This window comes from Cygnus olor, chromosome 3, assembly GCF_009769625.2.
Source record: "Cygnus olor isolate bCygOlo1 chromosome 3, bCygOlo1.pri.v2, whole genome shotgun sequence".
In the NCBI taxonomy this organism is placed as follows: Eukaryota; Metazoa; Chordata; class Aves; order Anseriformes; family Anatidae; genus Cygnus; species Cygnus olor.
Genome location: NC_049171.1, coordinates 94331454 through 94356531, shown reverse-complemented (window position 1 = coordinate 94356531; position 25078 = coordinate 94331454). Strand labels below are relative to the sequence as shown.

The following is a 25078-nucleotide window of genomic DNA, read 5'->3' as shown; positions in this document are numbered from 1 at the left end:
TCCTATTACAGTTCCTCCAACACAGGTTTTCCATCTCAGATTCCTCAGCTTGTATAAGGCAAGAATGAAATAAAAGGGCATTCTGCTCTTTTATTTCTGCCAAGCCTATTTCCCCGTTTCCCCCTGCTCTTTCTCCAACTAATTATTTTCTCCTCCACATTGCTTTCTTTGCCACCAACATCTTCCAAAACATTCTTTGCCAATACATGGTTTCCTCATCCTTGCCATATTCTCCCACCATGCTCTCCCACATGTGACCCTGGCATTATCTACAATGTCAACCCACTCAGTCTCTGCAGACTACAACGTTACAGCCACACGCCATGCCAACCACAGCTTTTCCTTCATATTCCTCTACCCTGTCTTCCCAGTCAGGCTGCTGAGGCTGACCAAGTGACTGCGACTGTTGCCTGAGCTCTAGTAAGTCTTAGTGCAAAACAAGAGCAATACAAGTTTCAGGGCTTACTCTACGGCACAAAGTTGCTTTGCACTTGCCATTGGTCAAGTATGAGTACACTGACAAGTTAACCAACCATCAAGAATGGTAGTGAGTGAGTTACTATTGATAATTTTTTGTTTAAGCCACTCTTGCGCGCAATAATCTAGCATCATTCTGTTGCATAATACATACAACACAGACCTGATCTTAGAGTTTCTACTCTTTCAGATGTGCATCTTGTACGCAGTAGGAAAATTTGCGAAATACGCAATATAATTAAAACAGTAAGCACAGTCAGCATTTTTTTTTACAGTTTTAAATTACCTTTCGTAGTAGAGAACATATCTGTTGCCTTACTGAAGGAGATTGACTGTTCAAGTTGTACTCAAGGAAAAATAGAATTAGTTGCATTTCTTCCTTAGACACAATTTCCGTGCTACGATGGGTTTCACAAAGCAAACCTAAAGCATCAATGCAAACCTGAAAGATATTTAGATGTTAAACACAAAAGAGTTACAGACACCTATGACAATATTTTTAAAACAACACTGACACACAATTTAGGATCTAAGCAATTCTTCTAATTTGAAGACACACAAAAAAATATTACCCCTCTACCTGATTGTGCTGATGCACTAAACCCTGCTTTATACACTCAGGAGATACAAGACCGTTGCTCATGATACTTGAAAGTTCCAGGTGTCCATGAGCCCTGGCTGTTCTTAGGCATGCCATCAGGGCTCCAAGAGCTCCTCTGGTACTGCAAGAGCCTGAAAAAAATGAAATACAGCAATAATTACAGCCTGATTAACACAATAAGCAAAATACTAACTGCAGGGCTCGTCAGAAACTCCACATACTTCCAACGCATGAACCTACTACCTCTTTTTCCCTCTAAGCCAATAAACCCCAAAAGACAGAGTCTGTCACAGATTCAACTCATTCTAAATTGCCTGGTTCTCAAAAGCTTCTTCCCAAATAGGTCACGCAGAGAAAGAACCCTGTGATGTCTCAAAAGCCATTATTTGAGAATTACATTCAATTACATCAAAAACTACAAAGAGACTCATAAATCTAATATGCACATATTTGGAACAAAAAGCCATCTGTAAAGTCCTGCTATTGGACATGCCTATATAGGAAATAATAATAGAACAGAAGAATAGTAGAACAGTTAGAACACTATTTTTTCTGCTCGTGGCATGAAAACTCTTGTGATTATTATGAATCCTACCCTGAAGCACTGACACAAATCAACAACCATCTGTATTTTTTTCTCCCCAACTTAATTCTAACAGGAATAATAAATCAGAAACTGCATTTCCAAGACTGATTGTTGTGTGTTTCTTTTTAAACTCATTATAATTACAAATATCATTAATTTTCTTACCAAGATTAGCATCTGCAGAAGCCTGAAGAATTCTCATCATGTAGCTCAGACTGTCAGGGCTGCACCTGAGCAGTTTTGGTAAATAGTAATCTATTATATAAGTAGTTTGGTCATGGTTCCCTTCACATAGTATTAGAAGAAGAGGAGAAACCCAGATGTCATGCCACTGGTCAATCCAGGAACTTTCCTTACAACTTGAAGTAAACTGCACTTTGTGATTTGTAAACATGGTTTCCAAAAGATCACTTGCATAGGGTGCAAGAGACTGATCGTTCATCATATCCAAGATTTGCCCTGGAATTGTTCTGTCCAACTGTAGTATACTTTCAGTGCCCACACACTCCACGAGACACCCAAGAGAAGCGTATTTTCCTTTCACATGCCACTCCAAACTCAGCAAATGCTTGGTCAGCCTTGCAAAGAATGGGTCTGATTTTAAATTGCATCCAGTAACGATGGTTTGGTGTATCTGAAGAAGATTCCTGAATATCAATTTGGTTTGGTGTCTAACAACATCTAGAGGGTGTTCCCAGTGTATGTAAACATATTCCAGCAGCTTCCCAATTACCTCCGAGTTCCCATTAAGTTTGATTTTTAGATCTGGGGAGTCTGAAATGATGGCAGCTAGTGCTGAATTAGTCCAAATAGCAAGAGTTCTCGATAAACATATTGCCATACTGGATTCTTTTAACCTTTTTAAAAGAACAAACAACAACAACAAAAAATCATTATCTTAATTTGTCACTTCTATAAAAAAGTAACAATTTTATGTTTCAAAGTAACTATTCATCACCTTAGTTTACCTCACACTAAAACAGATGAGGAAACACCCATTCATTGAAGAAAAAGAAAAAACTAACGCAAAAAGGTTTTGGTTGCTTCAAATTGTGTGCTCTGTCACCTGACACGCTGTTAACTGGTCACAGCTAAAACCACCTCGACATGGTGACAAGCCACTACAGCAGCAATTTTGAAAACAAAAATAAAAATGAATACCCACATGGCAGTAATTGAGCAACATTATGCTGCATGCTTCTTGAAAATTTAAGGAAAAGTTTTCACTGCCATATAAATAAATAAATAAATAGAATTGTATGTCTAGACCACAAATCACAAAACTGACCTCCAAGACAGAAACCATGGTTGAACAGAATACTAATCTCCTATCCAATAGGCTGGCAGTGCCTCGGATGCAAGCAATCAATGCTTGTAATCAGGGAAAGAAAAGCGTTATTTCAAGTATCTCATTCACTGGCACACTTTGTATTCTTCTGTACTTTAAACAGCATTAGAGGTGATGTCCTGAAACTATAGTTTATCTGTCTACATAAGAGTGGATTTTACCATCCATTAACACCAAGTTGTTGGAAAGCTACAATTTATGCTGGACAAAAGAGCATTTCATTTTAGCATACAAGAGGAAAATGCAACTTAAGACATTTTGAAACTTACAGAATTATTCTCAATATATTGAAAAGGGTGATATAATTATCACAGGAAACCAAAATAATTATATTATAATTATATAAGACCTATATAATTAATAATTATATAGGACCATGACCCACACAAAGTAAAAAATTGAGTATGACACAGAATAAAAATGAAAACACAGGCTTACTCTGAACTTAAAGACAACAAGACTGATGCAATATCTAGTAATAGTTTCTCTCCACTTTCACCCATGCTGCTATTCTTCCAATCCAGCATAGCCAATGCTCCATGGCAAAGAAAGAGAAGGACGGAGTCGGAGAGTTCCTCTGTACACAGAGTCCCACAATTACTCACAAACCATGCTGGCATGCCTGCATGCTTCTTCAATCCAAGAAGCAAGTCACTGACCTGTAATAGCAAAATACAACTCATTACACTACCTTAACACATGAGAAAAGGTATTTTGTGTATAAGCGCAAATCTTAGAAGATGTGAAGAGATTTTCTGCGTGTCGTTTTTCTTATAAATTCAAAAACCTTGTATCATTATTTCATACAGAGAATAAAGGATTTACATTCCAACAAAAGACCAATGCAGAGGTTGGCAGGCCCTGCTACCTCTATCAGCAAAGCCTCTAAATAACCCCGGGAGCATTGATTAATGACACTACCATATTTCACAGCCTTCAGAGAACATACACACTTACCAAGGAAGGTAATTCTTCAGCTGGCTCATACATAGCTTTAGTAAACAGAATAAAGGCCAGTCCCGAGGTAGTCTGAACAGTCTGCAGTAGAGTTTCTACATGGCAGAGAAAAGTTTTTACTCAGAAGCACAGCAAACGTTGTGTGTCAGAACTGTGTATCAAAATTATAATGTTGGCATTGAATTTTCCTCTACTACTTATAGTTGAATATTCACAAGTCTGTAGTGTCTGCCTGGATACCAAGTATTAACAAATTCATATTTCAGTGTAATAGGTAACTATAAATACCTTTCAACAAACAGAAAATACAGAACTGCCTGGTAAGAAAAGGAGGACCATGGCAGAACCTACTTATCAACTTCTACTACAAAAAAATAACACCTGTATAGGAAGCAACCATGATTAGTTACAGTGCATCAATAAACAGTTCTGACTGCGTAATTCATGCAGATATACATTATGATCTTACAAATCATAGCTCACAGAAAGACCTACTGCTAGTCCCCACTCCCACTAGCCTCAGCAGTTCAACTTCCATTCAAGCTAAAACAAGTTTTTCTACATACAAGCTGAGTTTACTATAAAGAGAATAAGACTGACTTAATTAAAACACTTCTTTTTGAATGTTACTAAACTTACCGTCCATTAGGAAGCTGATAGAACTTTTCAGTAAACTACACATACTTTGCCAAATGCAAGACTCATGATTTTTCCAAAGACTTCCCTGAATATTTTCTTGTAATTTCTGTAGAAGCATCATTGAAACTTTAATGGCCATCAATAAATCATGCATCAACTGTGTCTGAACTACACGATTTCCTCTATTCTTTCTAGGGGAAAAAGAAGAGAAGATATGCTTACAAACAGGAAACAAAACCCATCCTTCACCATCCCCATAAACCCACATTCTGCCACCTTTAGATAGAAATAGTGGTAGAAATTAAGTTATTGTTCAAGTTGATCAAACTAGCAGAAAGAGAAAAGTGGACTTGGACAGTGTTTTAAAATGAAGGTAAGAAACACAGTAATAAATTTTTCAACAGTTTCTGTAGGTTCCCACCACAAACTTTCACTCATTTGATTCTGCCTAAACAGGGCAGGATCTAAAGAGTGACAGAACACAATGCTGGTCCCTTCTCATTTTATTAAACAGTTCCTCTGTGCACAAAACTTATTTCTATCATTCAACTCTCTTCTAATATGAAGACAGACAAGCTGTAAGCCTGTAATGCACAAAACATTCCATTAAGCGCTGTTATCCTCCAGGCACATTGTAAGAGACCACAGTGAAGATGCTTCACTTTATGTTATGTTGGAAAATGTCAAGACACAAAATGATGACTGCTGTGACAGTCAAACAGCATATCAATACTGAATTAAACGCTTATGAAAAGTGGAAGAGAAATACTCTAACTGAATTTTAATAAGTGTATTTATTAATTACAGTGTTCAGTCACAATTCAGATAGCAAAACCACAACTCAAAGGCCTCCCTTAAAAGTAGTAGCTCTAACACAATATCAGTGCCTTAAATACTACCACCTTTTTGTTCCTTTCCTCTCTATCATCATATTACCACAAAAGAAAAGAAACTTTTTTTATATATATTTTATATACATATCACTGTAAACTGACATTCGCATCTTTCACCAATGCATGGCTATCAAAGTGATAGTCCATATTAAATTATCTTGCAAGAATGAAATGAAAACAGATAAAATACAGCTTATATTGATTTCACTTGCCTGTTTTCTTCCTCTATGTCAAGTAGCGACTTTTGCAGGAACTGAAGAACTAGTGGAAATAATTACGTTATGAATTTATTTAAAAGAGAAGTGGAACAGAAAAATCCCAGCCATTACACATACACATCACACCCATATGCAACAAAAAGTTATCTCTATAGCAGTGTTTCTTCCACTCCATAAAGAATTTAAGCAGAAAATTCAGCGCAGACCCAAAGAAGCAATGCTGGAACAAAATCTCACACTGTTTTGTAACAACCTGGTACAAAGTAAGAGTTTCCGACACACTTGCTCTAATCCTGTGAGGCATCCAGAATTCTGGCTCCTTGATGAAAAGCTGAAATTACCAAGAGCTCCAGACATAGCAGCAATAAAAGGTCCACAAAAAGCTGTGAACATTATTTGCATGCTGAGGGCACAGCAGGTCACGTTATCTCATAGTTTCCAGACAGATGCAGTAAGTGACTCTAAATCGCTGAGGTTCAATAATAAATGGTTTTACCAGCAGATCAAACTTCTGGCAAATTACTGCCAAACAAAATTCTTGCCACAGCAGACCAGGGCCTGCTATATGAAGACTGGATGTTAACAGTTCACTGTTACCATACTCAACTTCATCATGAGGGACAGAACAGAGATTACTTCACGTAAAGTAGCACTGACTCTGACAGTCCTTTAAGATCATTCATTGGTACCCTCAGATTTGTATCTGGGGATGCTCAGTAAATCAAGATTGATTCCTGGAAATTAAAGGTATAAACCAAGGAAAAATCCTTGACAAAAAAAAAGTACCACATGAAGAAGGTCCTAGTCATTAAAAATGTATCATAATGAAATCAGATCTGACAGATCTTTGTGCCTACCACACATTACTTCTTCACACACAACCTTCCCCCAATAATATAGAGTGAAATTTAATAAAAACATAACTTTACCTTCTTCAAACAGGTTCTTAATACTTGCTTTACCTAGAGGAGAGAAAATACATTTTAAATAGTGACTATTAAATAGTGAATACTAGCCAAAAAAAAACTTTTTTTACATAAAGATGTGAACATCATTATTAGGTTCTGCACCAAGATGCAAAACAATGCTGAGCATGTTAGAACAGAAAACAATATATTTGACTTCATCATACCTAAGCTGAAGTCCTCCATACAAGAAGCAAGGTTGTCCAGTACTTTTCTGTACAAATATATATCCGTGCTTTTCAGTTCTTCCCTAAGGCAGCGTACAAAGCTTTGAACAGCTAACGGCATCAACTGTTCAGGAAGACCATTTAGCGAACTACAACAGTAAGAAACGGCACGATCAGTTACCTCACACTGAGGTGTGTGAAATACCACTCAACTTAAGTCAGTGTCAGCTAAAGCACCCGTAATAGACAGGTTGCTTCCTATATTAGCCCTCTCCCCACACTTTATGCAAAGGCAAGGATGCATTACATCTATCAGATTATACAACTGCAGCCTATAACACTTTAAAAAAAAAAAAAAGGCAAAAATTAAAAATTTTCAGTAACTGACAGCATGTTTATTACTGTTCCCCTTTTGGTTTCACAGTCAGAAAACCACATCTCTAGTCTTCAAGTCTTCAGAGTACGCAGGAGAAAGTTCTAAGAATGTCCAGACATGACTTTCTGTATCTGTTATGGAATATAGGAAGGACATTACACCTCCTTAGTTTTTTCTTACCAATAAAGATTTTTCAGGATTTCCTTCTGAAATAATTTCAGTGAGTTAATTCAGCAAAAAATGAAAGGAGAGTTTGGTCTTGTATCTTTAATGCAACATCTACACAAGGTTTAGATTACTCCTGCAAGAATGTAAATTAACCTCCATTCTAATACTCTATATTGATTGCTAAAGCAAGAGTCCAAAATTTCTGTAGCATCATGATATAAATGAATACACTGGGGACAGATAATAACAAAGTTGAGCCTAGATGTACGGGAATTTTACAGCCTCCTAAGAACACTTATATTTCCTCTGCATAACTTTTCTTCTCCATTTTATCTACTTGTATTCCTAGGAACTCCTTAACATTTCAGCCTACCCTTACTTAAAAACGAAGAAAGCTTAGCTGTAGCCACATACCTAACAACTTATGGGCTTGTTCTCTGCTCAGCCCACTTCAGACTTTGAAGTAACATTTCTAAAAGAGGCACGTACACTGAGCTTAGATAAAAAGGGTCACAACAGGTGAAAACAGCAATACGAAAAGATGCATGCAGCTACCACTAGCATTACCACTAGCATTACTAGCACTACCGCAGCATACCACTAGTATTCAACAGCATCTATCAAACGTATTTTGTTTTAAAGTAAACATGGTCTAAATTTGAAGCAACAAAAACCTGTCAAAGCAGTGTGAAGCCCTGGCATTAAATGAAATATTGGATGGAAGCCCTGGAGGTCTGTTGAACAATAAATGTTTTTGTGCACAGAAATGAAGGCAGCTAAGCAATGGATCTTAATATATTAAGGCTGTCATAAATTAGCTAAAGAAATACAATAATAATTTTGCAACAGAAAACTCTAATTACAATAGAAATAGGTACGGGAAAACACTCTTTAGTCATGATTCCACTGAACCACCTTCTCTTTACATTGTCAAAGTGGAGTGTTTTTCTTTTTATACAGATGCATTTTAAATTTCTACTCTATTGGATTTTAAAATTCAGCGCTAATTATACACAAATTGTCTTTCAAGTAATGAAAGAGATCAAAATAATGCTTCACTTTGAAGCTATTTATCCAATGATACATTAGATTATTTATAATATTAGTACCACAAATTTTCAGTAATTACAGCAATTTGCAGTGCATGAGAAGTTACTGACTTCAATGTAAGAAGAGCATTTAAATAAAACAAACCACGCTCACTATCCAATTCTTTACCTTGCTAATACTTTTTTCAAGGGATTCTTCACACCCAGTGAAAAATATGTCTCTCCCAAGATATCCAAACAAGCTTTAACCATGGGATCACATGCAGAGTTTTGATCCATCATCTTCACCAAAGGCATGATCTGTATTCAACAGAACACTTCATCAATAAAACAAATTACGTACATGCCCTTGTAATTAATGGAGGTGTAATTCCATCTCATTCAAGCATACGGTGCAAAAACTGTCCCCACTTTACCATACCCTGTTGAGATTAAGTTGTTGAATAAGCTCCAGGAAAACCTCTGCTAGTAAAAATACATAAATACAAAACTAATAATTCGGTATCACTTGCCTTCCATTATTCTCAGTAACCACAGCCTTTGCTAATTTAAGTACTAGAACTACATTCCTACCTAGCATCTGCAGGAGTAACAACTTCATTTTACCTGCTTCCAGGAATGCTTAAAACATTATAGAGTTTATTTTACAGCTACATTTCCCGTTAACAGTGTGTGTATTACACTGTCAGTTTCAAGACAGCACACTAACACCAGTGAAACCTTACTTGTTTAATACACTGGATTTGCTGGATGCCATTGTTCAGCTGTCCACAGTGCAGAAGCAGAGACGCCAGATTTTGTTCTTCAGCCTTTGAAAACTCTACATTTGGGAGGAGAGTATTTTTTTAGAAAGGAATTACAATAAACAGCATAAAGAATACATTATTTATAATAAGAAATCACTGCTTAATTAGTAAGTTTTTTGCCATTCCAGTAAACCTACTGGTGCCATATCCTTTAAGTCACCTTAACAACACCATAGCACCAATTTTTTCAAACACAGTCCTGTGCACTGTGCACCTGTTCTGCCTTCACTGCATCCTCCTTTCAGACATTGGTAAGATTTCTCCCTGAGCCTTCTCTTCTCAGGGCTGGGCAGCCCCAGCTCTCTCAGCTTTTCCTCTGAGGAGAGATGCTCCAGTCTCCTCATCATCTTCATGGCTTTTGCAGACTCTCTCCAGTATGTCCACATCTCTCTTGTACTGGGGAGCCAAGAATTGGACACGATACTTCAGGTGTGGCCTCACGAGTGCTGAGCAGAGGGGAATGATCACCTCACTTGACCTGCTGGCAGCATTCCTCATGCACCCCAGGACACCATTAATCTTTGTGTCAAGGGCACACTGCTGTCTCACGTTCAACTTGGTGTCTTCCAGGACCTCCAGGGACTTCTTTTTAAAGATGCTTTTAGCTGGGTAGCCCCCAGCACATACTGGTGCCTGGTGTTGCTCCTCACCAGGTACAGAACTCTGAACTTCTTGCTGAACTGCACAACGCTCCTGTCAGCCCACTTCTCCAGCCTGTCAAGGTCCCTTTGGACAGCCCCTTTCCCTCCTAACCACAACCATTCCATGATTCTTTGAAATTCTGTATTATCCCCCATATTAAGGCTAGCACTTCAGGTAGCCCTGAATTACAGGCCTGCAAGCGGGACCACAAGTAGGATCCTCTAACACCTTCACACCAATGTTAAGACAAGGCAAAGAGCTTTTCAAAGCAAAGATGCAGTGATCTAAAAAGATTCTTTAAACTCTACCACAATAAGAAGTCATTGTCATTACATTAAAAAAGGCAAAAAACAGTAATCAAAAAAAAACATCCAAAGCAAAAAACACCACAAATAAAACAATTAAAAAAAAATAAGATCAATTTCAGTAGCTACTCAAATGGGTTCTACTAACAGAAACAGAAATTGCACGATATTAGTTCAAGAAAAACAAATAAACAAAAAACTTACTCTGAAGTTTCTCAAGCTGTCGGTGATCAAAAAAGAATGCATCAACCTGAACTTCTTTCTTCTTCTTTAAAACCATTTTAGCTGATGAAGAGACACCTGTTAAAAAAAACACACACCACCTTGTTTTAAAAGCGTAACTACAAACACTTCCTATAATGGCCTTTTTGCTGCCCTAAAATATCGTTTATTGTATTATTTGTACAATTTATTTTGCAAGATAATAGCTCTCTACTCTTTCATAATCTTCAACCATTTTAAGTATGTCCAAAATCTGCTGAGACTTCACGGCACAAACAGAACAATTGAGAAAAGATTTCAAGATTTGTTGGATAAACCTCACTGTCACACTGGAGTCTTTACTGCGCTTGTTATGTAGTCTGCAACATGTCCCTTGATCACAGCCTGAAAGGATCATGCAGACATGGGAATTACACCACAGAACTCCTGTTGCTGTTTTAGTTTACTCGATGTAGTGTTTAAAGCTCATTGAAGACGTGAAGCTAGGGCTACCTAGCGAACCACTGTTTTATTCCTGAAGACATCAACCTATACTTCCTCTCCCACAACGGATGTTACAAAGAGGAAGTTATCCTCTTTAAGGCAGTGGAAATTTCACGTGCGCTGCTGTTTCCCTGCCTTACGAGCCCATTCCCACAGAGTAGCTGAGGCTGGCGGGGCCCTCCGGAGGCTCCCTGCTCCTGCGGGGCCACCCGGTGCAGGGTGCCCCGCGCCCCGGCGGCTCCCACATGGAGTCACCGCAGCCCCTGGGGGCAACCTGCCGCCGAGGGAAGGGACCACCGCCTCACACACCCCACCTCCGGCCGCGGGGGCCGCCCCGCAGCACCGCGGCCCGGCGACGGGCGGGGAGAGGCCGCGGCCCCGCCGCCATGGAGGCCGCGCGGGCGGCGGAGGGGGGGGGGACGGGGAGGAAGCAAAATGGCGGCCATCGCCGGCCCTTACCCTGAGGGGAGAGACTCGGCCCGGGGCGCCGCTCCCCGGCCCGGTCCCCGCTGCCCCGCCTGCGCCGGGTAGGGTCAAGCCGAGCTGAGTCGAGCCGGGCTTTCCCCGCCCCGGAGCCCGGCCCCCGGCGCCGCCTCCAGCCCCGGCGCTGAAGGGACGGGGCTGTAACCTCGCCGTTCGTGTGGCGCCCAAGCAGGCACCTGCCCCTTGACGGCGGGGAGAGGGATACGAGCGGTTCCTCGTAGCCAGGGGCAGGGTGGTTTTAGGCCTCAGCAGCCGGGTCGTGCCTCCGAGTCCCGGGGCGTAATACCAGCAAGAAGCGTGCAGCCGGCACGTAGCGAGGTATGAAGTGGGGACTCTACTTGGCTTTGTGTCTGGCGAGGGGGAAACCCCACACAGGGTGGAAAGCGTTGCTGGACAAGCGGCTGTGGTGAAGCGCCCGATCAACTAGTAGTCACGGTGCCATTGAGATTACACAGCAACAACATTTAGGTGAGGAAAAGTGGGAAAAACATAAACATTTGTTGCCCCCCCACTTTCACCCAACGGCGATTTTCTTTCAGCCCGGAGTACCTCAAGTCAATGAGACTCGGTTCATGACTTTCAACAAACTTCTGCATAACTTAATACTGACATTTTGTACTGATGTCTGACTTGAGACATACATATAGCCAGAGGAACCGAGGAAAGGTTTCGCCATATCCACACACATGGGAAATACTTTGAGTTTTTCCCTGCTGGCTGGTTGGTTTCCCCTCTGCTGTGTGTGTGGCAGCTTGTAGCAAGCTGACAGCACTGCTGGCACCGTGCCTTGCAGGGGCGTGCTGGGCTACCTCCAGCTCGGAGAGAGGCTGAATGCTGATATATATGATTTAGCTTCCCAGATAAATCAAACTGATGCATCCTCATTTAGGGTAAGGTAAGTAACATCTCCAGCCAGCTGAACTAAGTCTTCAGCTCCTTATGCTCAGTTCAATACCGGCACATTACATTTAATTGAATCTTCTACCTATGTGCACGCTTATTTCAGGGAAACTGTTTCTAGGGTTCCAGCTCAGTGTATCCTAGCTCACTTTCTGTCCCACTAGGAAAAACTGACCAGCAGCTTCCTGCTTACCAAAACAGCTTTCCTTTTTTTTTTTTTTTTTTTTTCCTGTTCAAGGAAGCATCACTTCCACGGAGCTGTCACGTAAGACTCGAAGAATGTGCACTTTTGTAGTGCAATGCAAAGCAGCAGCATCTCAAGAAATCTCAAGACTCACACACTTGCTCTGGTCCCCAAGAGCACCAAGTTTCCAGTAGCCAAAAATCACTTACTTAGAACTAGCTCACGTTACTATAACACAACACCACACCATATAACATGGATGTTCTTACAGCTCCAAACGTGGCTTTATGACTGAGCAGCTTGCCCAGCATGGGTTATCAGCCTTAACTACCTTGAAAAGGTGTCACTCTGTGTTCATAACTTCTGTTTCTGCTGGTAAAGAGCAACAGACCTTTGAATTACTGGTGTCTGTGCTCTGCTATGCATCAAATGAAACAAGCAGATGCCACATCCAAAATGAAATGAAGTATTTAAACCACGGAGTTCATTGCCCTGGGACACTCTGGTTCTTGAAAAATTACATTTGTTCAAAAGCAGCTGGGCTACATCATAGAAGGAAGAAAAAAAAATCCAGCAAAAGTTTCAAAACAAAACTTCTGGCTTACAAAGTCTCTGAACCACAAGGCAACTGGAGACAGGGACAACGCGCTGGGAAAATGCCTCTTCACTTCCTCAGGCAATGGCTGGCGCAACAGCCAAGAGACTGGGCACCAAGTTGGGCAGCCCTCGGCGCCAAGCTGGCATGGCTGTTTTTGCTGTGATGGCTGAGCCAGTCTCTGCAATTCATCAGATGTTTTTTCTAAGCGTTGGATTTATGTTTACAAACTTTACAGTTGAGACAAATCAGTATCTACCAGTGAAAAATCCTCTCAAAGGAAATATTCTAACCCACACTGCTGGAAACCTGAATTTTGAAGTTGAAAGTTTTAGTCTTCTGGAGCTAAAGGTCTGCATGCGTATATCTGGTAAGTAGAATACTTTAAGCCTATAATAATATTAAATAATAATATACAAGTCTATTAAGAATTATTACTATTAATAATATTTATAATAATAAATATAAGTATATTGATAATAATAGTTATGATTAGTAGTTATATTAATAATATATAAGCCTATTTCCGAGGGAGATGATGAAGTTACTTTGAAACTTGCACAGAAATCAGCTGTTTAGTGCAATATAGCATTTTACCACTCTGTGGCGCCAGACAATTAAAAAGAGGTTGTGCTTTTAAAGGAAAACCATAGACCTTCCTAAAAGCTGTATTTTTCTTAGTAGAAAAAGCCTTCACTAGTAACTGAAGTAACTACAGATTCTTCCATTCAAAAGTACCCAAGCACAAACACTACAGGCCATTATTTAAGATGCCATTTTCCTACCAGTGAAAGACAAGCTGTAGCCTTCCAATAACAGTTAAAGATATGTCATGGTGATAACATAAATTGAACAGGAATTATCTTTCTCCGTTCCCCTTCCCCACTTAAACAAAACCTTTTAATCTGCTTTTTGAAAGACCATCTGATACCTTTTAATTAATTCTAACAGTAACTGAAGATCATCTATTCCTTCCTTCATATCACAGTTTTGTGTTACAACTAGTATATACAGTGTTATGGGAACTTTCTTTTCATTGAAAAGTCTAAAATACATCATCCTTTTAAAGAATCCAGATAGAAATGACACAGAAGATGATGTCTGATCTGAGGTTTTGGAATCGCAAGATGTTTTTTGGAATACATTTTCCAATTGTAGATATAAACACCTTAGCCTCAAATGGTTGCGATGCTTATCTATGTGGTACAGAGAACAAGAAGAAGCCTCATCTGTCATGGCAGGTTCATAAGGCTCTGATCCAGTGTGTCAGAACCATGTTCTGTGTAGTCACGGAAGTCTAATAAACCCCCAAATTTTACTTCCCATTTGCAGGTTTGATAACAACTTGATAATCTCTGACATGGAGCTAGTGATGTTCTTTGGGTTAGCTTCTACACTCTGGACCAGATGTTTTGCAATACAGGGTTCACAATACTTCAAAATAAATGTGGTATTCTTGTTCAGTAAGACAAACAGAAACTTTGAAGTTACCTTTTTGCATTAGGTCAAATTGCAGAGATAGAAGCAGTGCAACATACACTTCTTCAGTCTGCATATGTTATTTTAGAGAGGCTTGTCTTTCATTGTGTTTTGTATTTACTTTGGTCTACTTTTGCAGTGAGTCAGCTAACAGAGGTGGTCGTTCCAAGGTGCAAATCTCTGCTCGTGTAGTTTGCTTCTACAACATACTGCGTAGCACTGATTTACTTTGCGTTTTCCGTACATACTTGCAAGACTGTGCCTCTGATTTATTATTGCTTCTATGTAACATCCACTAGTGACAACACCAATGAGAAACACCTCTCCATGAGACTGTACTTGTGCGCACAATAGTTTTCTATGCTTATTTCACGCCTTTAAGATTTATTCCCACTTTCTAATTACAAAACAAAATTTTATTTTGTTCTGTGCATCCCAGCTGGTCTACTTGTAATTTCATTCCCTTCAGTAACTGACCTTGGATTCCAGACATATCGGCATTACCTGTCAGGGCAGCTCAAAGAAAATCTTCAGCATCCCTACTCCTTCCAGACTATTTTTCTCATGCCTCTTTACCTGTCAGTACCAAGGGCTGCACAGCTGCAGAGCATTATTAGTACTATTATCTGAGGCAAAGAAAATGTCAATCCACAAAACAACCTGAAAGAAACACTCACGGAGCGAACGGGCTTTGCTCTCCCTCTTGCGGTCCGAGCCTGCCATTCCCACAGGCTGCGGTCTGCCTTGGCTCCATGCATCCCAAATTCAAACGTTCTCCACAGCATTGTGTCTATCAGCAGAGGATGGCTGAAAGCAAACAACACAGACAAAGTTTGCATTAAACACCAACACTAAATCCTTTTGTATAGAGATGGTTAGGAGCAGAAGGATAATTTTTGTTCTTTTGGTGAAATATTTTCATGTGGAAAAATAGCATTTTTTTTTTCAGTTCATTTGTTTTTAATGTGGCTTTTCAAGGCACTCTATAAAGAAGACATTAGGTAAAAAATAGTTCATTTCTTACTATTCCAGCAATATTTTCAATATGTTTTTCAGTGGCAAGTGTTTCAAAAATACATGAGGCACTTAGGAAAGTACCAGCATATGAATCAGATTCAGTGAAGTTCTTTGGCTACTTTAAAGTCACTGCAAGTGAGTGGAAAACTGGAAGCTGTCCCGAACTGAATAGGAAAAAATGAAATTGTGTGGATGGTCAGACAGGAACATTTGAGCTTTCAAGGCCCCTTTTTTTTTTATTTTTATTTTTTTTTATCACAAAACCATGCACTTTGACTGATCATCGTGACGGAGCAGCTTACACAAAAAGACCACCTCACTGTACACACTGCCTGTATGAGGAGACGAACACAGTGGTGGAGTGCAGTTGGTTTGTGCTCCTGAACCTGTAGACCATTTTGTCTCTCTAGATCCCAATCCAACCAAAAGATAATCCCTAAATCTCCATCCAGACCAATAGGTGTATGAAGATGTCTGTATGTGTCAGACAAGGAACATTACTTTCTCCGAACACTTTTAAATCCTTCAGGTAGCCTTTACCACAGACTTTGGGTCGCTGGGCACCAAGATGCATTCATTGCCCTTCCAGCCAAGGAGCCGAAGCGCCTGCTGCTAACAGAATCCCAGAACGGCCGGAGTTGGCAGGGACCTCTCAAGATCGCCCAGCCCAACCCCCTGCCGAGCAGGATCGCCCAGAGCACACTGCGCAGGATGGCATCCAGGCGGGTTTTGAATACCTCCAGAGAAGGAGACCCCGCAACCTCTCTGGGCAGCCTGTCCCAGCTCTGTCACCTCACAGTACAGAAGTGCCCCCTCATATTGCGCCGGAACCTCCTGGGCTTCAGTGTGTGCCCGGTGCTTCTCGTCCCCGGTGCCCGCCCGGGACACGCCGCCCTCCAAACCCTCGCCCCCGCTGCCCCTTCAGCGCCCCTTCGCCGCCCGGAGCCGCCGGGCTCCCCCCGCCGGGCTCCCCCCGCCGCTCAGGCCCCGCCCGGGCTCCCCGCCGGGGGCGGCCCCGGCTCCTCAGTGGCCGCGGCGGCCGTCGCTCAGGCGGTCTGCCTGGCCGCGGGGATGGTGGGGCGGGCAGCCGGCGGCGCCCACAGCCCGGACGGCGCCCGGCGCGGCGAGGCGAGGCCGGCCAGGTGGGAGCTCGCTTCTCCGGCCCCTTCCCTCCCTCCCTGGGCGGCCGGGCGGGCAGCGGGGCGGGAGGCGCGGAGCCCGCGGGCAGCTCCGGTGGGCGGCGGGGGGTAGCGTCGTGTGAGGGCATGGCGGGGGGTGACGACATGGTGGGGGGGGGGGGGGTGACGTTGTGTGAGGTCATGGTTGTGGGTGACATCTCGTGTGGTCATGGTGTGGAGCCCATGGGGGCAGTGGGCTGTAGGCTGGCGGGAGGAGGGTGCTGGAGGTCCCTGCTCTTGTGGGGCGGCTGGCAGAGCGAGCCCCCTGAAAAGGGGAAAGTGGGAAGAACGCAGCTTCCCGTTGTACTTAATAAAACCCAATATTTTTAAAAAGCCCTCCTTATCCAGTCTTCCAAGTCTCATCCAAAAGTTGCTCCTTGGCGTCATGCCGTGACCTATCAAAATTGCAGCCACCGAAATGGTGACATGAGGTGGTTTTGCGTGGTGCGGTGACAGTGACCACATACATCCAAGGGTGCTCCATGGGCCGTGCCACCTGGCCACCCCCCTGAGACCCACAATGAGGGGATCAGAAGGGCCAGAGCAGGGTCCCGAAGCTGGCACACTCCTTCAGGGGGACTGGCCCCACAGCATTGAGCAAGCAGCAGGAGAATCTGTCCTAAATCAGGGTTTGAAGGCCGTTTTCCATAGCTTAGGGTACAGTTCGTCTGGGCACGGAATTATGCAAAATGAGTCGAATGGAAAATAAAGTTCCCAGTGTTTTAGGTGAGTTTTGCCTGGACAGTGACAAACCTGAAAATGGCTTCCGTGATTCCCAAACAGGTCCACTTTGTGTCTCATCGTTTCCTTTCTCCAGCCCAACCTTTATGGCTCCAAAAATAATTTGGAAGTGCTGCGTTTGGGTGGAAGAAGGGCCTGCAGTCCGGGGCCCTTGGGCTGTAATGCTGTAGGATGGTGCTGCTCATGGTAGGCAAGCCAACAAGTACAGCACAAACCCACTCCTGGTGAAGCAGGAGGATTTATCAAGCTTTCTCCAGCAGAGAAAGGACGTATGGAGCATATGGACAGAATATGAAATGTTTAGTTAAACACAGCGTTTTGTTAAAAACAGAGCAAAACACTGACAGCATGATAAGGAATATGTAAATTTTTAACATGCTTCAAAAAGCTGGAACATCGTTCCCTCCTTCCCCCTCAGATGTATTTTGATAATTTCCAAGAAGACAGCAAAAAAAAAAAAAAAGGAAATTGTTTCCATCCCTTTGGGGAGAATGTGACATTCTGGCTTCTCGAAGCCTATGAAGAGGTTTATAAACTTAAAAAATGAAAAAGACAAATTTAATCTTTCCAGACTTGTCAAACTTGTCTCAATTAATTTTTGATGACATAATTAGAACTTACCACTTTAATGTGTGCTTTTTTAGTTTACTTTTCAAAAGATTTTATTTTTAAAGACTGCGAAGAACGGAGGGCTTTGCAGTGGGAACTGGAGCAGGAAGAAGGGGAGGACTCTGTAGGTTAGAGTGCTGATTCAGAGCACTCTATTAAGCCAAAAGAGATGAACTCATTTTTTTTTCCTCCCTTGGGGAATCAAACACGAAACAGGAAGTCATTGATTCAAAGCAAGATCATTCACTCCACAATTGTAAACAGTGTATTATGTGTCTGTAAATATTTCCAGAACCCATTGGCTTTTTGGAAAATATGAAGTAAATTATAAGAATCTCTAACAAACATCCCACAATAAAAAGAGTTATTCTCGAACTTTTTATCTGCAATGTTTATACAGTGGAATATTAATTAGCTTGGACATTGAGAAACTACTTGGCTGAACGCATTGTTCACTGCCAGAAATCCATCTACTCAAATGTTTTGTCTGTTGAAACACAAACATTTTTAGCTCCACCCTGTAATATTGCGCCGTACGAAAAAGCAAAAATTCTTTCCCAACTTTATCCATTTGTGTTTTCACCACCACAAACACTGAAATGTCCTACTGTTAACCAGATGTTGGCTGAGTTCGTCTCTGTCTTACGTAGCTGTGATTAGTCAACAAGGAAGAACACTAAAAAAAGTCCTAAATAGACAATCTAATAGGAAATTGTCACTCCTTATTACTTAGGAGACCAGACTGTCTGCCCAAATCAGTCCATGCTTGAAGCCACTGCTTCCGTCACGAAGTAGAAGAAGCTGCTGCTTGGAAGTGTCCCGGTGCATGTGGGGACTCTGCACAAGGAGAGGGGATCAGGGATGGGACAAGGGGAGGAACCTGCTTCCCTGACAGTCCTGGGAATCTTCTGGCAAGCTTAACACCGTAGGGGAAACGGTAAAAGATGCCAATCACCTAGAAGGCTTGCAGTTGAAGAAATGCTTTTGTGCTTAAAGTTGAGAATTTGAGTGTTGCGGGATCCATTCAGGAAACTATTTTAATAACATGCTTAAATCTCAGCAGTTCCACAGGGATTCCTGAGCTCCTGAGTAGAGGATTCCTGAATAGGGATGGTTGTAACCTCATGCTTAACAGATTGAACCACAGCCTGAGAGACCAAGAGAAAGAGAGGGTCAGGAGTGGAGCAGCTACCTTCAGGCAAACAATTATGGCAAAAATACTTTCCTCTTTTTACTTCTAACTTAGATATGGAATGAAAGTAACAAAGAAGTTAGGGTGTGGGAAAGGAAAGAAGTCGTGACAGTTTTTCACCTGTTTAGCTATTGTAAACTTGAGAGTAATCTGAGATGTTGAAAATTCAGGAAAGAACTAAAAAATACTACTGGGTGTATTGCAAAAATAGTTAAGGACTTTTTGGAATCCTCCTCGTGGCTTTGATTTCTTTTGCAGTGCTTTGCCTTTTTTCTTCTTTTTTTACTTCTTTTTCTTTTTTTTTCATTTTTTCTTCTGCAGCTGGTGAGCGCTGTGCAGGGGGGACCTGGGGCTCCCTCCTGTGACAGCAGGAGGTGGGGAGAGATGGAGATGCACGTTCTCCATCTTGGCTCTTCTGTGCTGGTCTCTTCCATGACGCTGAGTTGTGGCCACGTGCCTGTGTTAGCATCGCCTTGTCTGTGGTATAGGTGACCGACATGCAGCACGGCTGATATTCTTGTGTTTGTTCTGGTCTTTCAGCTGCCTTCCACTGAATGGAAGGCTTTGCTGTCCGGTTTTTATGTGTGAGATAAATTGAATTCCCCTGGGGAATTCAAGCATTATTTCACAGCCAAACCTACATGTTCGGATCCCTGTAAAGGACGGGGCCCTCACTCACAAGGAAACGTCTTGAACTGAGTGATTACATTCAGCCCTTCGCTTACTCTCTATTAAGCTGTCTACAAATAGCTGGAATACAACAGAGCCCAGTCCTTCTGCTTACACACAGATGATTTTCTTGGCTTCTCAGACTCTAACCATGACGAGCCAGCTCTCATCCTAAATAATTTTTCCAGCAGTGCTTGTCCAAAAGGGCACAGAGCTTAATTTTCAGAAGGCATGAGCAGTTAAATGTAGATAAGAGCACAGGTTTCAGTGAACTTGAAACACAGATTAACCAGAATGTTCTGAGATCTCCTACAGCTAATACAAGGGGATTGTTTTCCCTGGGGGGACCTATTAGGGGCCATTTGCTCACCTATCTTTACACCTGGAACCATAAGCTCCAGCTTGCATCTCATTAAGGAGACTACATTTTCAAAGCAATCTGATTAAGCATATTTTAAAACACTTTACTGAATCACCTGCCAATCAGTAAACCAGCATAAAACCAAATGTGCTGCTAACTTACGTGTAGTTACACATATATAAGGCATTTTCTTAACAAGGGCTCAGTTCTCCAGAAAGCCTCTCTATGCAGGAAGGGATATACACAGGAACTGAAGGTTAAAATACTTGACTTTTCACTGCTTATGATGAAAAACACATTGCAGACCTGAAATAACTGAAGAAATTAAATTAAGGTACACCTAAATATTATCAGCACAGATATCAGAAATAACCCCTTTACAATAAGGGCCTTTGTAGGCTCATATATTTTCTTTCACTAAGTTTTTTGGAGTTGTGCATGTACTGAAGCTGGGGATATTCTTGAGATTTATATAAAACAGGTTAGTAGTGCATATGTTAAGAAGTCAGACATTTAAAACAGATTCAATTTGAGGTATTTTTTTTTCTTCTTCCTTTTTCCAGCATAAATATGGCTGATCTATCAGAGCCAGAAGGTACTGTAAACTGGAAGGAAAGATGTTTAACTCTGGAGTCACAGTTAATGAAATTTCGTCTCCAAGCAAGCAAGATCAGAGAATTATTAGCAGAAAAGGTAGGTCTCATGGTATGAATTTTAATACTGTACAAATTATTTTATTAGATGATGGGGGCTTATCACAGTTCGTGATTTAAGACTACTACCACTAAGATTTTTTTTTTCCAGGAGGAGAAAAAAGCATTTTAAAACAAAAAAAAAAATGCAAACCAGATCTGTTTTAATGCTGTAAAAGAATTTCACACAACAGATTTGCTAGCAAAAATGTTTACTTTCAAATGAAAACACCCAGGCAAATCTCATGCAGAGAAAAATATGTATCCAGTAGTCAAGATTACGACATTACTTAGGGAAATGTGTTAAGTATTGACAATAGTTAAGATCTGATTTAAGACATAAAAACTGTTGGAGAAAAAGATCCAGAAGTATTATTTTTGTTAGTGTTCCTTATCAAATCATATAGTTCAGCAGACTCGTGTATCCTGTAAGACATCTCCAACTGTGGAGAGTCTAGGGACCTTGGAAGTTGAAAAGTATTATATAATTTAATTTGGAGAATATTGTTTAAATATATACTTTATTTTGCAAGAGAGAAACATTTCACGTGACATGTTTAAATACGTGGATCCCAACAGACAACTGCAAGTGAACCCAAATTTGAAATACTTAAAACAAAAAAACCAACAACAACAACAACAAAACACCACTGTTGTATTTACCAGGTTTAACACTTCCAACAGAACAAGGCAATTAAAAATAGAAGGGACAAAACATTTTAGAGAATCTTTGGATTCTCTATGTCATCACTATTACTGACTTCAGTGAATTCCTAGTTAAAAAGTTATTTTGTGGAAACTGCTCTATTTTTCCTTGAGCTAAATTTTCCACCAATTGCTTCCCCCCCAAATAAAATTCATGTCCTTTTATATTATGTTAGAGGGAAGACAATTTTATTTTGAATAGATTTCTACATTTAAGTTAGCGCTTCTCTTTTGTAAACTTATCTGTTCTCACTTTGAAGCCATGCATGCATTTAGCATCCACACTCAGTCTTCTCTGAATCGTTCCCATTTTACTGTATTTTGGTGGCAACCAGAACTAAATAGTATTCCAGCAGGAAAAATATGTATTGTTCATTTATGAAAAAAAAACACACATGGATGGTGGACACAGTTATGTGCTCTGTTCCTTTCCTAATAATGCTTAAGGTTTTGTTTACTTTGCTAAACAAATTGACCATCGTGTACGTTTTCATGTAGGTATCTATAACAATTCCAAGATCTAGTCAAAGTCCTTTAGATTTCTATGTTATGCTTCATTTGTTTTTATTTTATTGACTGGTCACTGAAACTTGTAAAGACCTTTTTGTAAGTCTTTCTAGTCAGAAAGATTCCATTATCCTGAATAACAAAATGCCATCAAAAAACCTTGCTGCTGCACTGTGCAGTGCCCATTATAAAATGTGTACAATTGTGCAGACATCATAAGCCATGAAAAAATCTCTGCAGATCTCCCCTGTTAGTCTCCCATCACTGTGTGAAGTAGCCAACCCTACTGTCTTTGTTGCTGAGCCAATTCATGGAGGAACATTCCTTCCTACCCTGTGGCTGTTTGGTTCCTTTAAACACTTTCCAAAATATGAATTATATAAACCAGATCTCTCTTATCTGCAGTCTGGGTGATTCCCTCAAAGAACTTCAATAGCTTTGTGACCTAACAGTCCTCTGTAGAAGGGCCACTTTGACTCTTGCCTAGCCTACCACCATTTATCCACGTGCCCCCTAATTCTGCTCTTACAGTTTCCACTGAGTTGCCAACTACAGATTACAGATCAATAGGTGGTTCAACTGTCTCATCCAGTTATTGACTGGATATCCTTTGGTCCTGGCAGTTCGTTACTGTTGATTTTATCTGTTCATGCACTTCTCCCTTCTAAGGAGGTAGAAAACTTAAACTTGAGATGGAAAAAATGGGGAAAAAAATACTTTCTGGATCAGACTTTTTTCATTACGTAGGTCTTTTTATTAAAGTTAGCATTAAAATTTACAACAATGTAAAACTTTTGTGTAATAATATCGAGTTCTGTTGGCACTGAATTTTTAGAGTTAATACTCCAAATATCTTTGCCCTGGCGTGACCAAAGATATTGCTGTTAGAAATCACTGTAATTGAAAACTCTATTTTTTTAACCTAATGGTAAATTCTTATTGAACAGTTATTGCAGAGTATAGGGTTTTGAAAGAATGTCCAGTTGCACAAATGCCATCCTTTGATATCTCATCTTAAAAAGAAAAGGGAAAACTTATTGTGTCCTGCATTCCAGTTAGCAAGACCCAGTCATGTCCATCAGTCTTGGAGGAGAACATCCATCAGAGTATAATGCCCTCTGTCGTAACACTCAACAGATTATTGGCTGCTTACACAGTCAGGGCTGCTAGGTGTCATAGATATGTCTTCTGCCACTTTACCCCATTTAGATCACTACTGTTTGGGATGGAATTCAAGCGGCAAAACGCTAGACGTGACTTTCCTAGGGACTTTCCAGCCTCCATAACTACCATTTCTTATGCAGCTGCTGATGATTATAATTTTGGCAACCAAAAAGTTAAAATGCATCAACAGCATTTCACAAACCATCTGTGTTAAAAAATAAAAATGGAGATTTTAGAAGTAACCTCTGAATTCCTTCTTTTTGACTTTTCACTTTGTTCCTTTACAGTTTGCATTCCCAAGCTCTTAGCTGCTAGAAACATCCTCTTAAATTCATAGAAATGCATGCATTATTGTATCAATTTAGAAGTCAGCATTAAAAAAAAATACACAGAGTGCAGGGATAAAATCAAGAGTTTTCAGCACTGTGCCTGAATCAAAGTAGTCAAAGGAAAATTACTGATTTGCTCTCAGCTGTGAAAAACATTACTCCGAAGTTGAAAAGAAGAGTCTTAAGAACTTGTCATGTTAGTGCCCTCTTGTTTTAGTTTTCCTTAACTTTCTGGGAATGTTTACAAAAAGCAAAGTGTTTACAGGAGTTGAAAATAGGAGAAATATTTTCATTTGAAGAGCATGGGTCCAACAAGTAAGTATTCAGTTGGGAAAATTTGATGTATTGCTCTCTAGAGAAGAGCATTAATAGCCTTCATTAAAAAATGATCTTTCTCTTCACTTTGTCACTTTGACTTTTTAATATGAATCTTTCATTCATAAACTGGAAGTCATTTAGGACATGCATCAAAAAGGCTGGTCAGAGCTTGACAAATTTAGACTGTATCCGTCTCTAGATTTATCAATGTTGCACGACTGAATACCAGCTGTTTGCACTAAACCCTTAGTGGTATTTGTTTCCACGTCGGTTTCATTTGTAATGATCCAGTGGTTATTTTTCACATATTTCTATTTTAAAAATTCTAAGGTACACAAATAGTTCTCAGTATTTGTAAAGGGAAAGATACGTACACACAATTATGACATTAAACTGCATGGAATTGTTACTCAAAAATATATTTGGAAAACAGCAAAGGAAATACTGAAAAATTGCTTGGCCGGTACTTGGTCCTGGTGTTAATGATAAGAGAAGAGCACAGCCTGTGTCAGTCCTTACAGCTACTCCCGAGACTTATTACCTGTTGTAGAATGAAAAAAGTTGTAATTTGCAAGGCACACAAATATTCACACTCTTACTTTGTTTAGTGTGGGCCTTTCGTTGTGGTTTTGTTTACAATCATCTCTGTGCTATGAAGTGTGTAGTAAAACATTGAACAATAGCACTAGAGGGTGTTCTACTTCAAAATAGAATGAGAAATCTCAGTCCTATAGCATGACAGATCTAAAGCCCTCATGGGTATTAAATTATGTAATTTATGTAATTGTCGCAGAAAACAGAGCGAGAGTGGTATTGTGACTAAATAGGAGGTCTCTGCAGAAAGGTAATATAAATGAATTACTGTGGTAATTCTCCAGCCTTCTTCCTCTGCGTGTAATTGAGACATCTTCTCAAGGCAATGAATCAGGAAAAGAAGTTTACATCCTGTTGCAGTATGTGTGTGACTTGTCATAAACTGCCATTGCTTTTTTTCATTGTGTGTTCTATAATTCAGTCTAAAACCAGATTTTCATAAGGGTTTGTTTAAGTTTA

At 40.5% G+C, this 25078-nt stretch overlaps 2 protein-coding genes across 11 annotated transcripts in view; one reads left to right on the top strand and one right to left on the bottom strand.

Annotated features, from left to right (window-relative positions):
• The window catches only part of THADA (THADA armadillo repeat containing), a 169210-nt gene extending 153789 nt beyond the window's left edge, over positions 1 to 15421 (bottom strand). The window contains exons 1-13 of one of the 2 annotated variants that reach the window (XM_040553566.1): positions 15221 to 15421; positions 10402 to 10497; positions 9170 to 9264; positions 8614 to 8744; positions 6852 to 7000; positions 6649 to 6681; positions 5714 to 5762; positions 4609 to 4799; positions 3970 to 4064; positions 3451 to 3671; positions 1830 to 2521; positions 1058 to 1209; positions 764 to 919 (exon numbers count right to left, since the gene is read on the bottom strand). In XM_040553566.1, the coding sequence (XP_040409500.1) occupies positions 764 to 919; positions 1058 to 1209; positions 1830 to 2521; positions 3451 to 3671; positions 3970 to 4064; positions 4609 to 4799; positions 5714 to 5762; positions 6649 to 6681; positions 6852 to 7000; positions 8614 to 8744; positions 9170 to 9264; positions 10402 to 10497; positions 15221 to 15266 (2106 nt within the window). In that variant the 5' untranslated portion in view covers positions 15267 to 15421. Of the gene's footprint in view, positions 1 to 763; positions 920 to 1057; positions 1210 to 1829; positions 2522 to 3450; positions 3672 to 3969; positions 4065 to 4608; positions 4800 to 5713; positions 5763 to 6648; positions 6682 to 6851; positions 7001 to 8613; positions 8745 to 9169; positions 9265 to 10401; positions 10498 to 11361; positions 11545 to 15220 lie in introns of those variants that run through there. The other variant, XM_040553567.1, reaches the window with a different exon arrangement.
• Positions 15422 to 16572: 1151 nt separating this feature from the next.
• PLEKHH2 (pleckstrin homology, MyTH4 and FERM domain containing H2) overlaps positions 16573 to 25078 on the top strand; it is a 55809-nt gene continuing 47303 nt past the window's right edge. For 5 of the 9 annotated variants that reach the window (XM_040553573.1, XM_040553571.1, XM_040553569.1 and 2 more), the window contains exons 1-2: positions 16579 to 16702; positions 20874 to 21003. In XM_040553573.1, the coding sequence (XP_040409507.1) occupies positions 16632 to 16702; positions 20874 to 21003 (201 nt within the window). In that variant the 5' untranslated portion in view covers positions 16579 to 16631. Of the gene's footprint in view, positions 16703 to 18815; positions 19026 to 20873; positions 21004 to 25078 lie in introns of those variants that run through there. The other 4 variants (XM_040553575.1, XM_040553576.1, XM_040553572.1 and 1 more) reach the window with 4 other exon arrangements.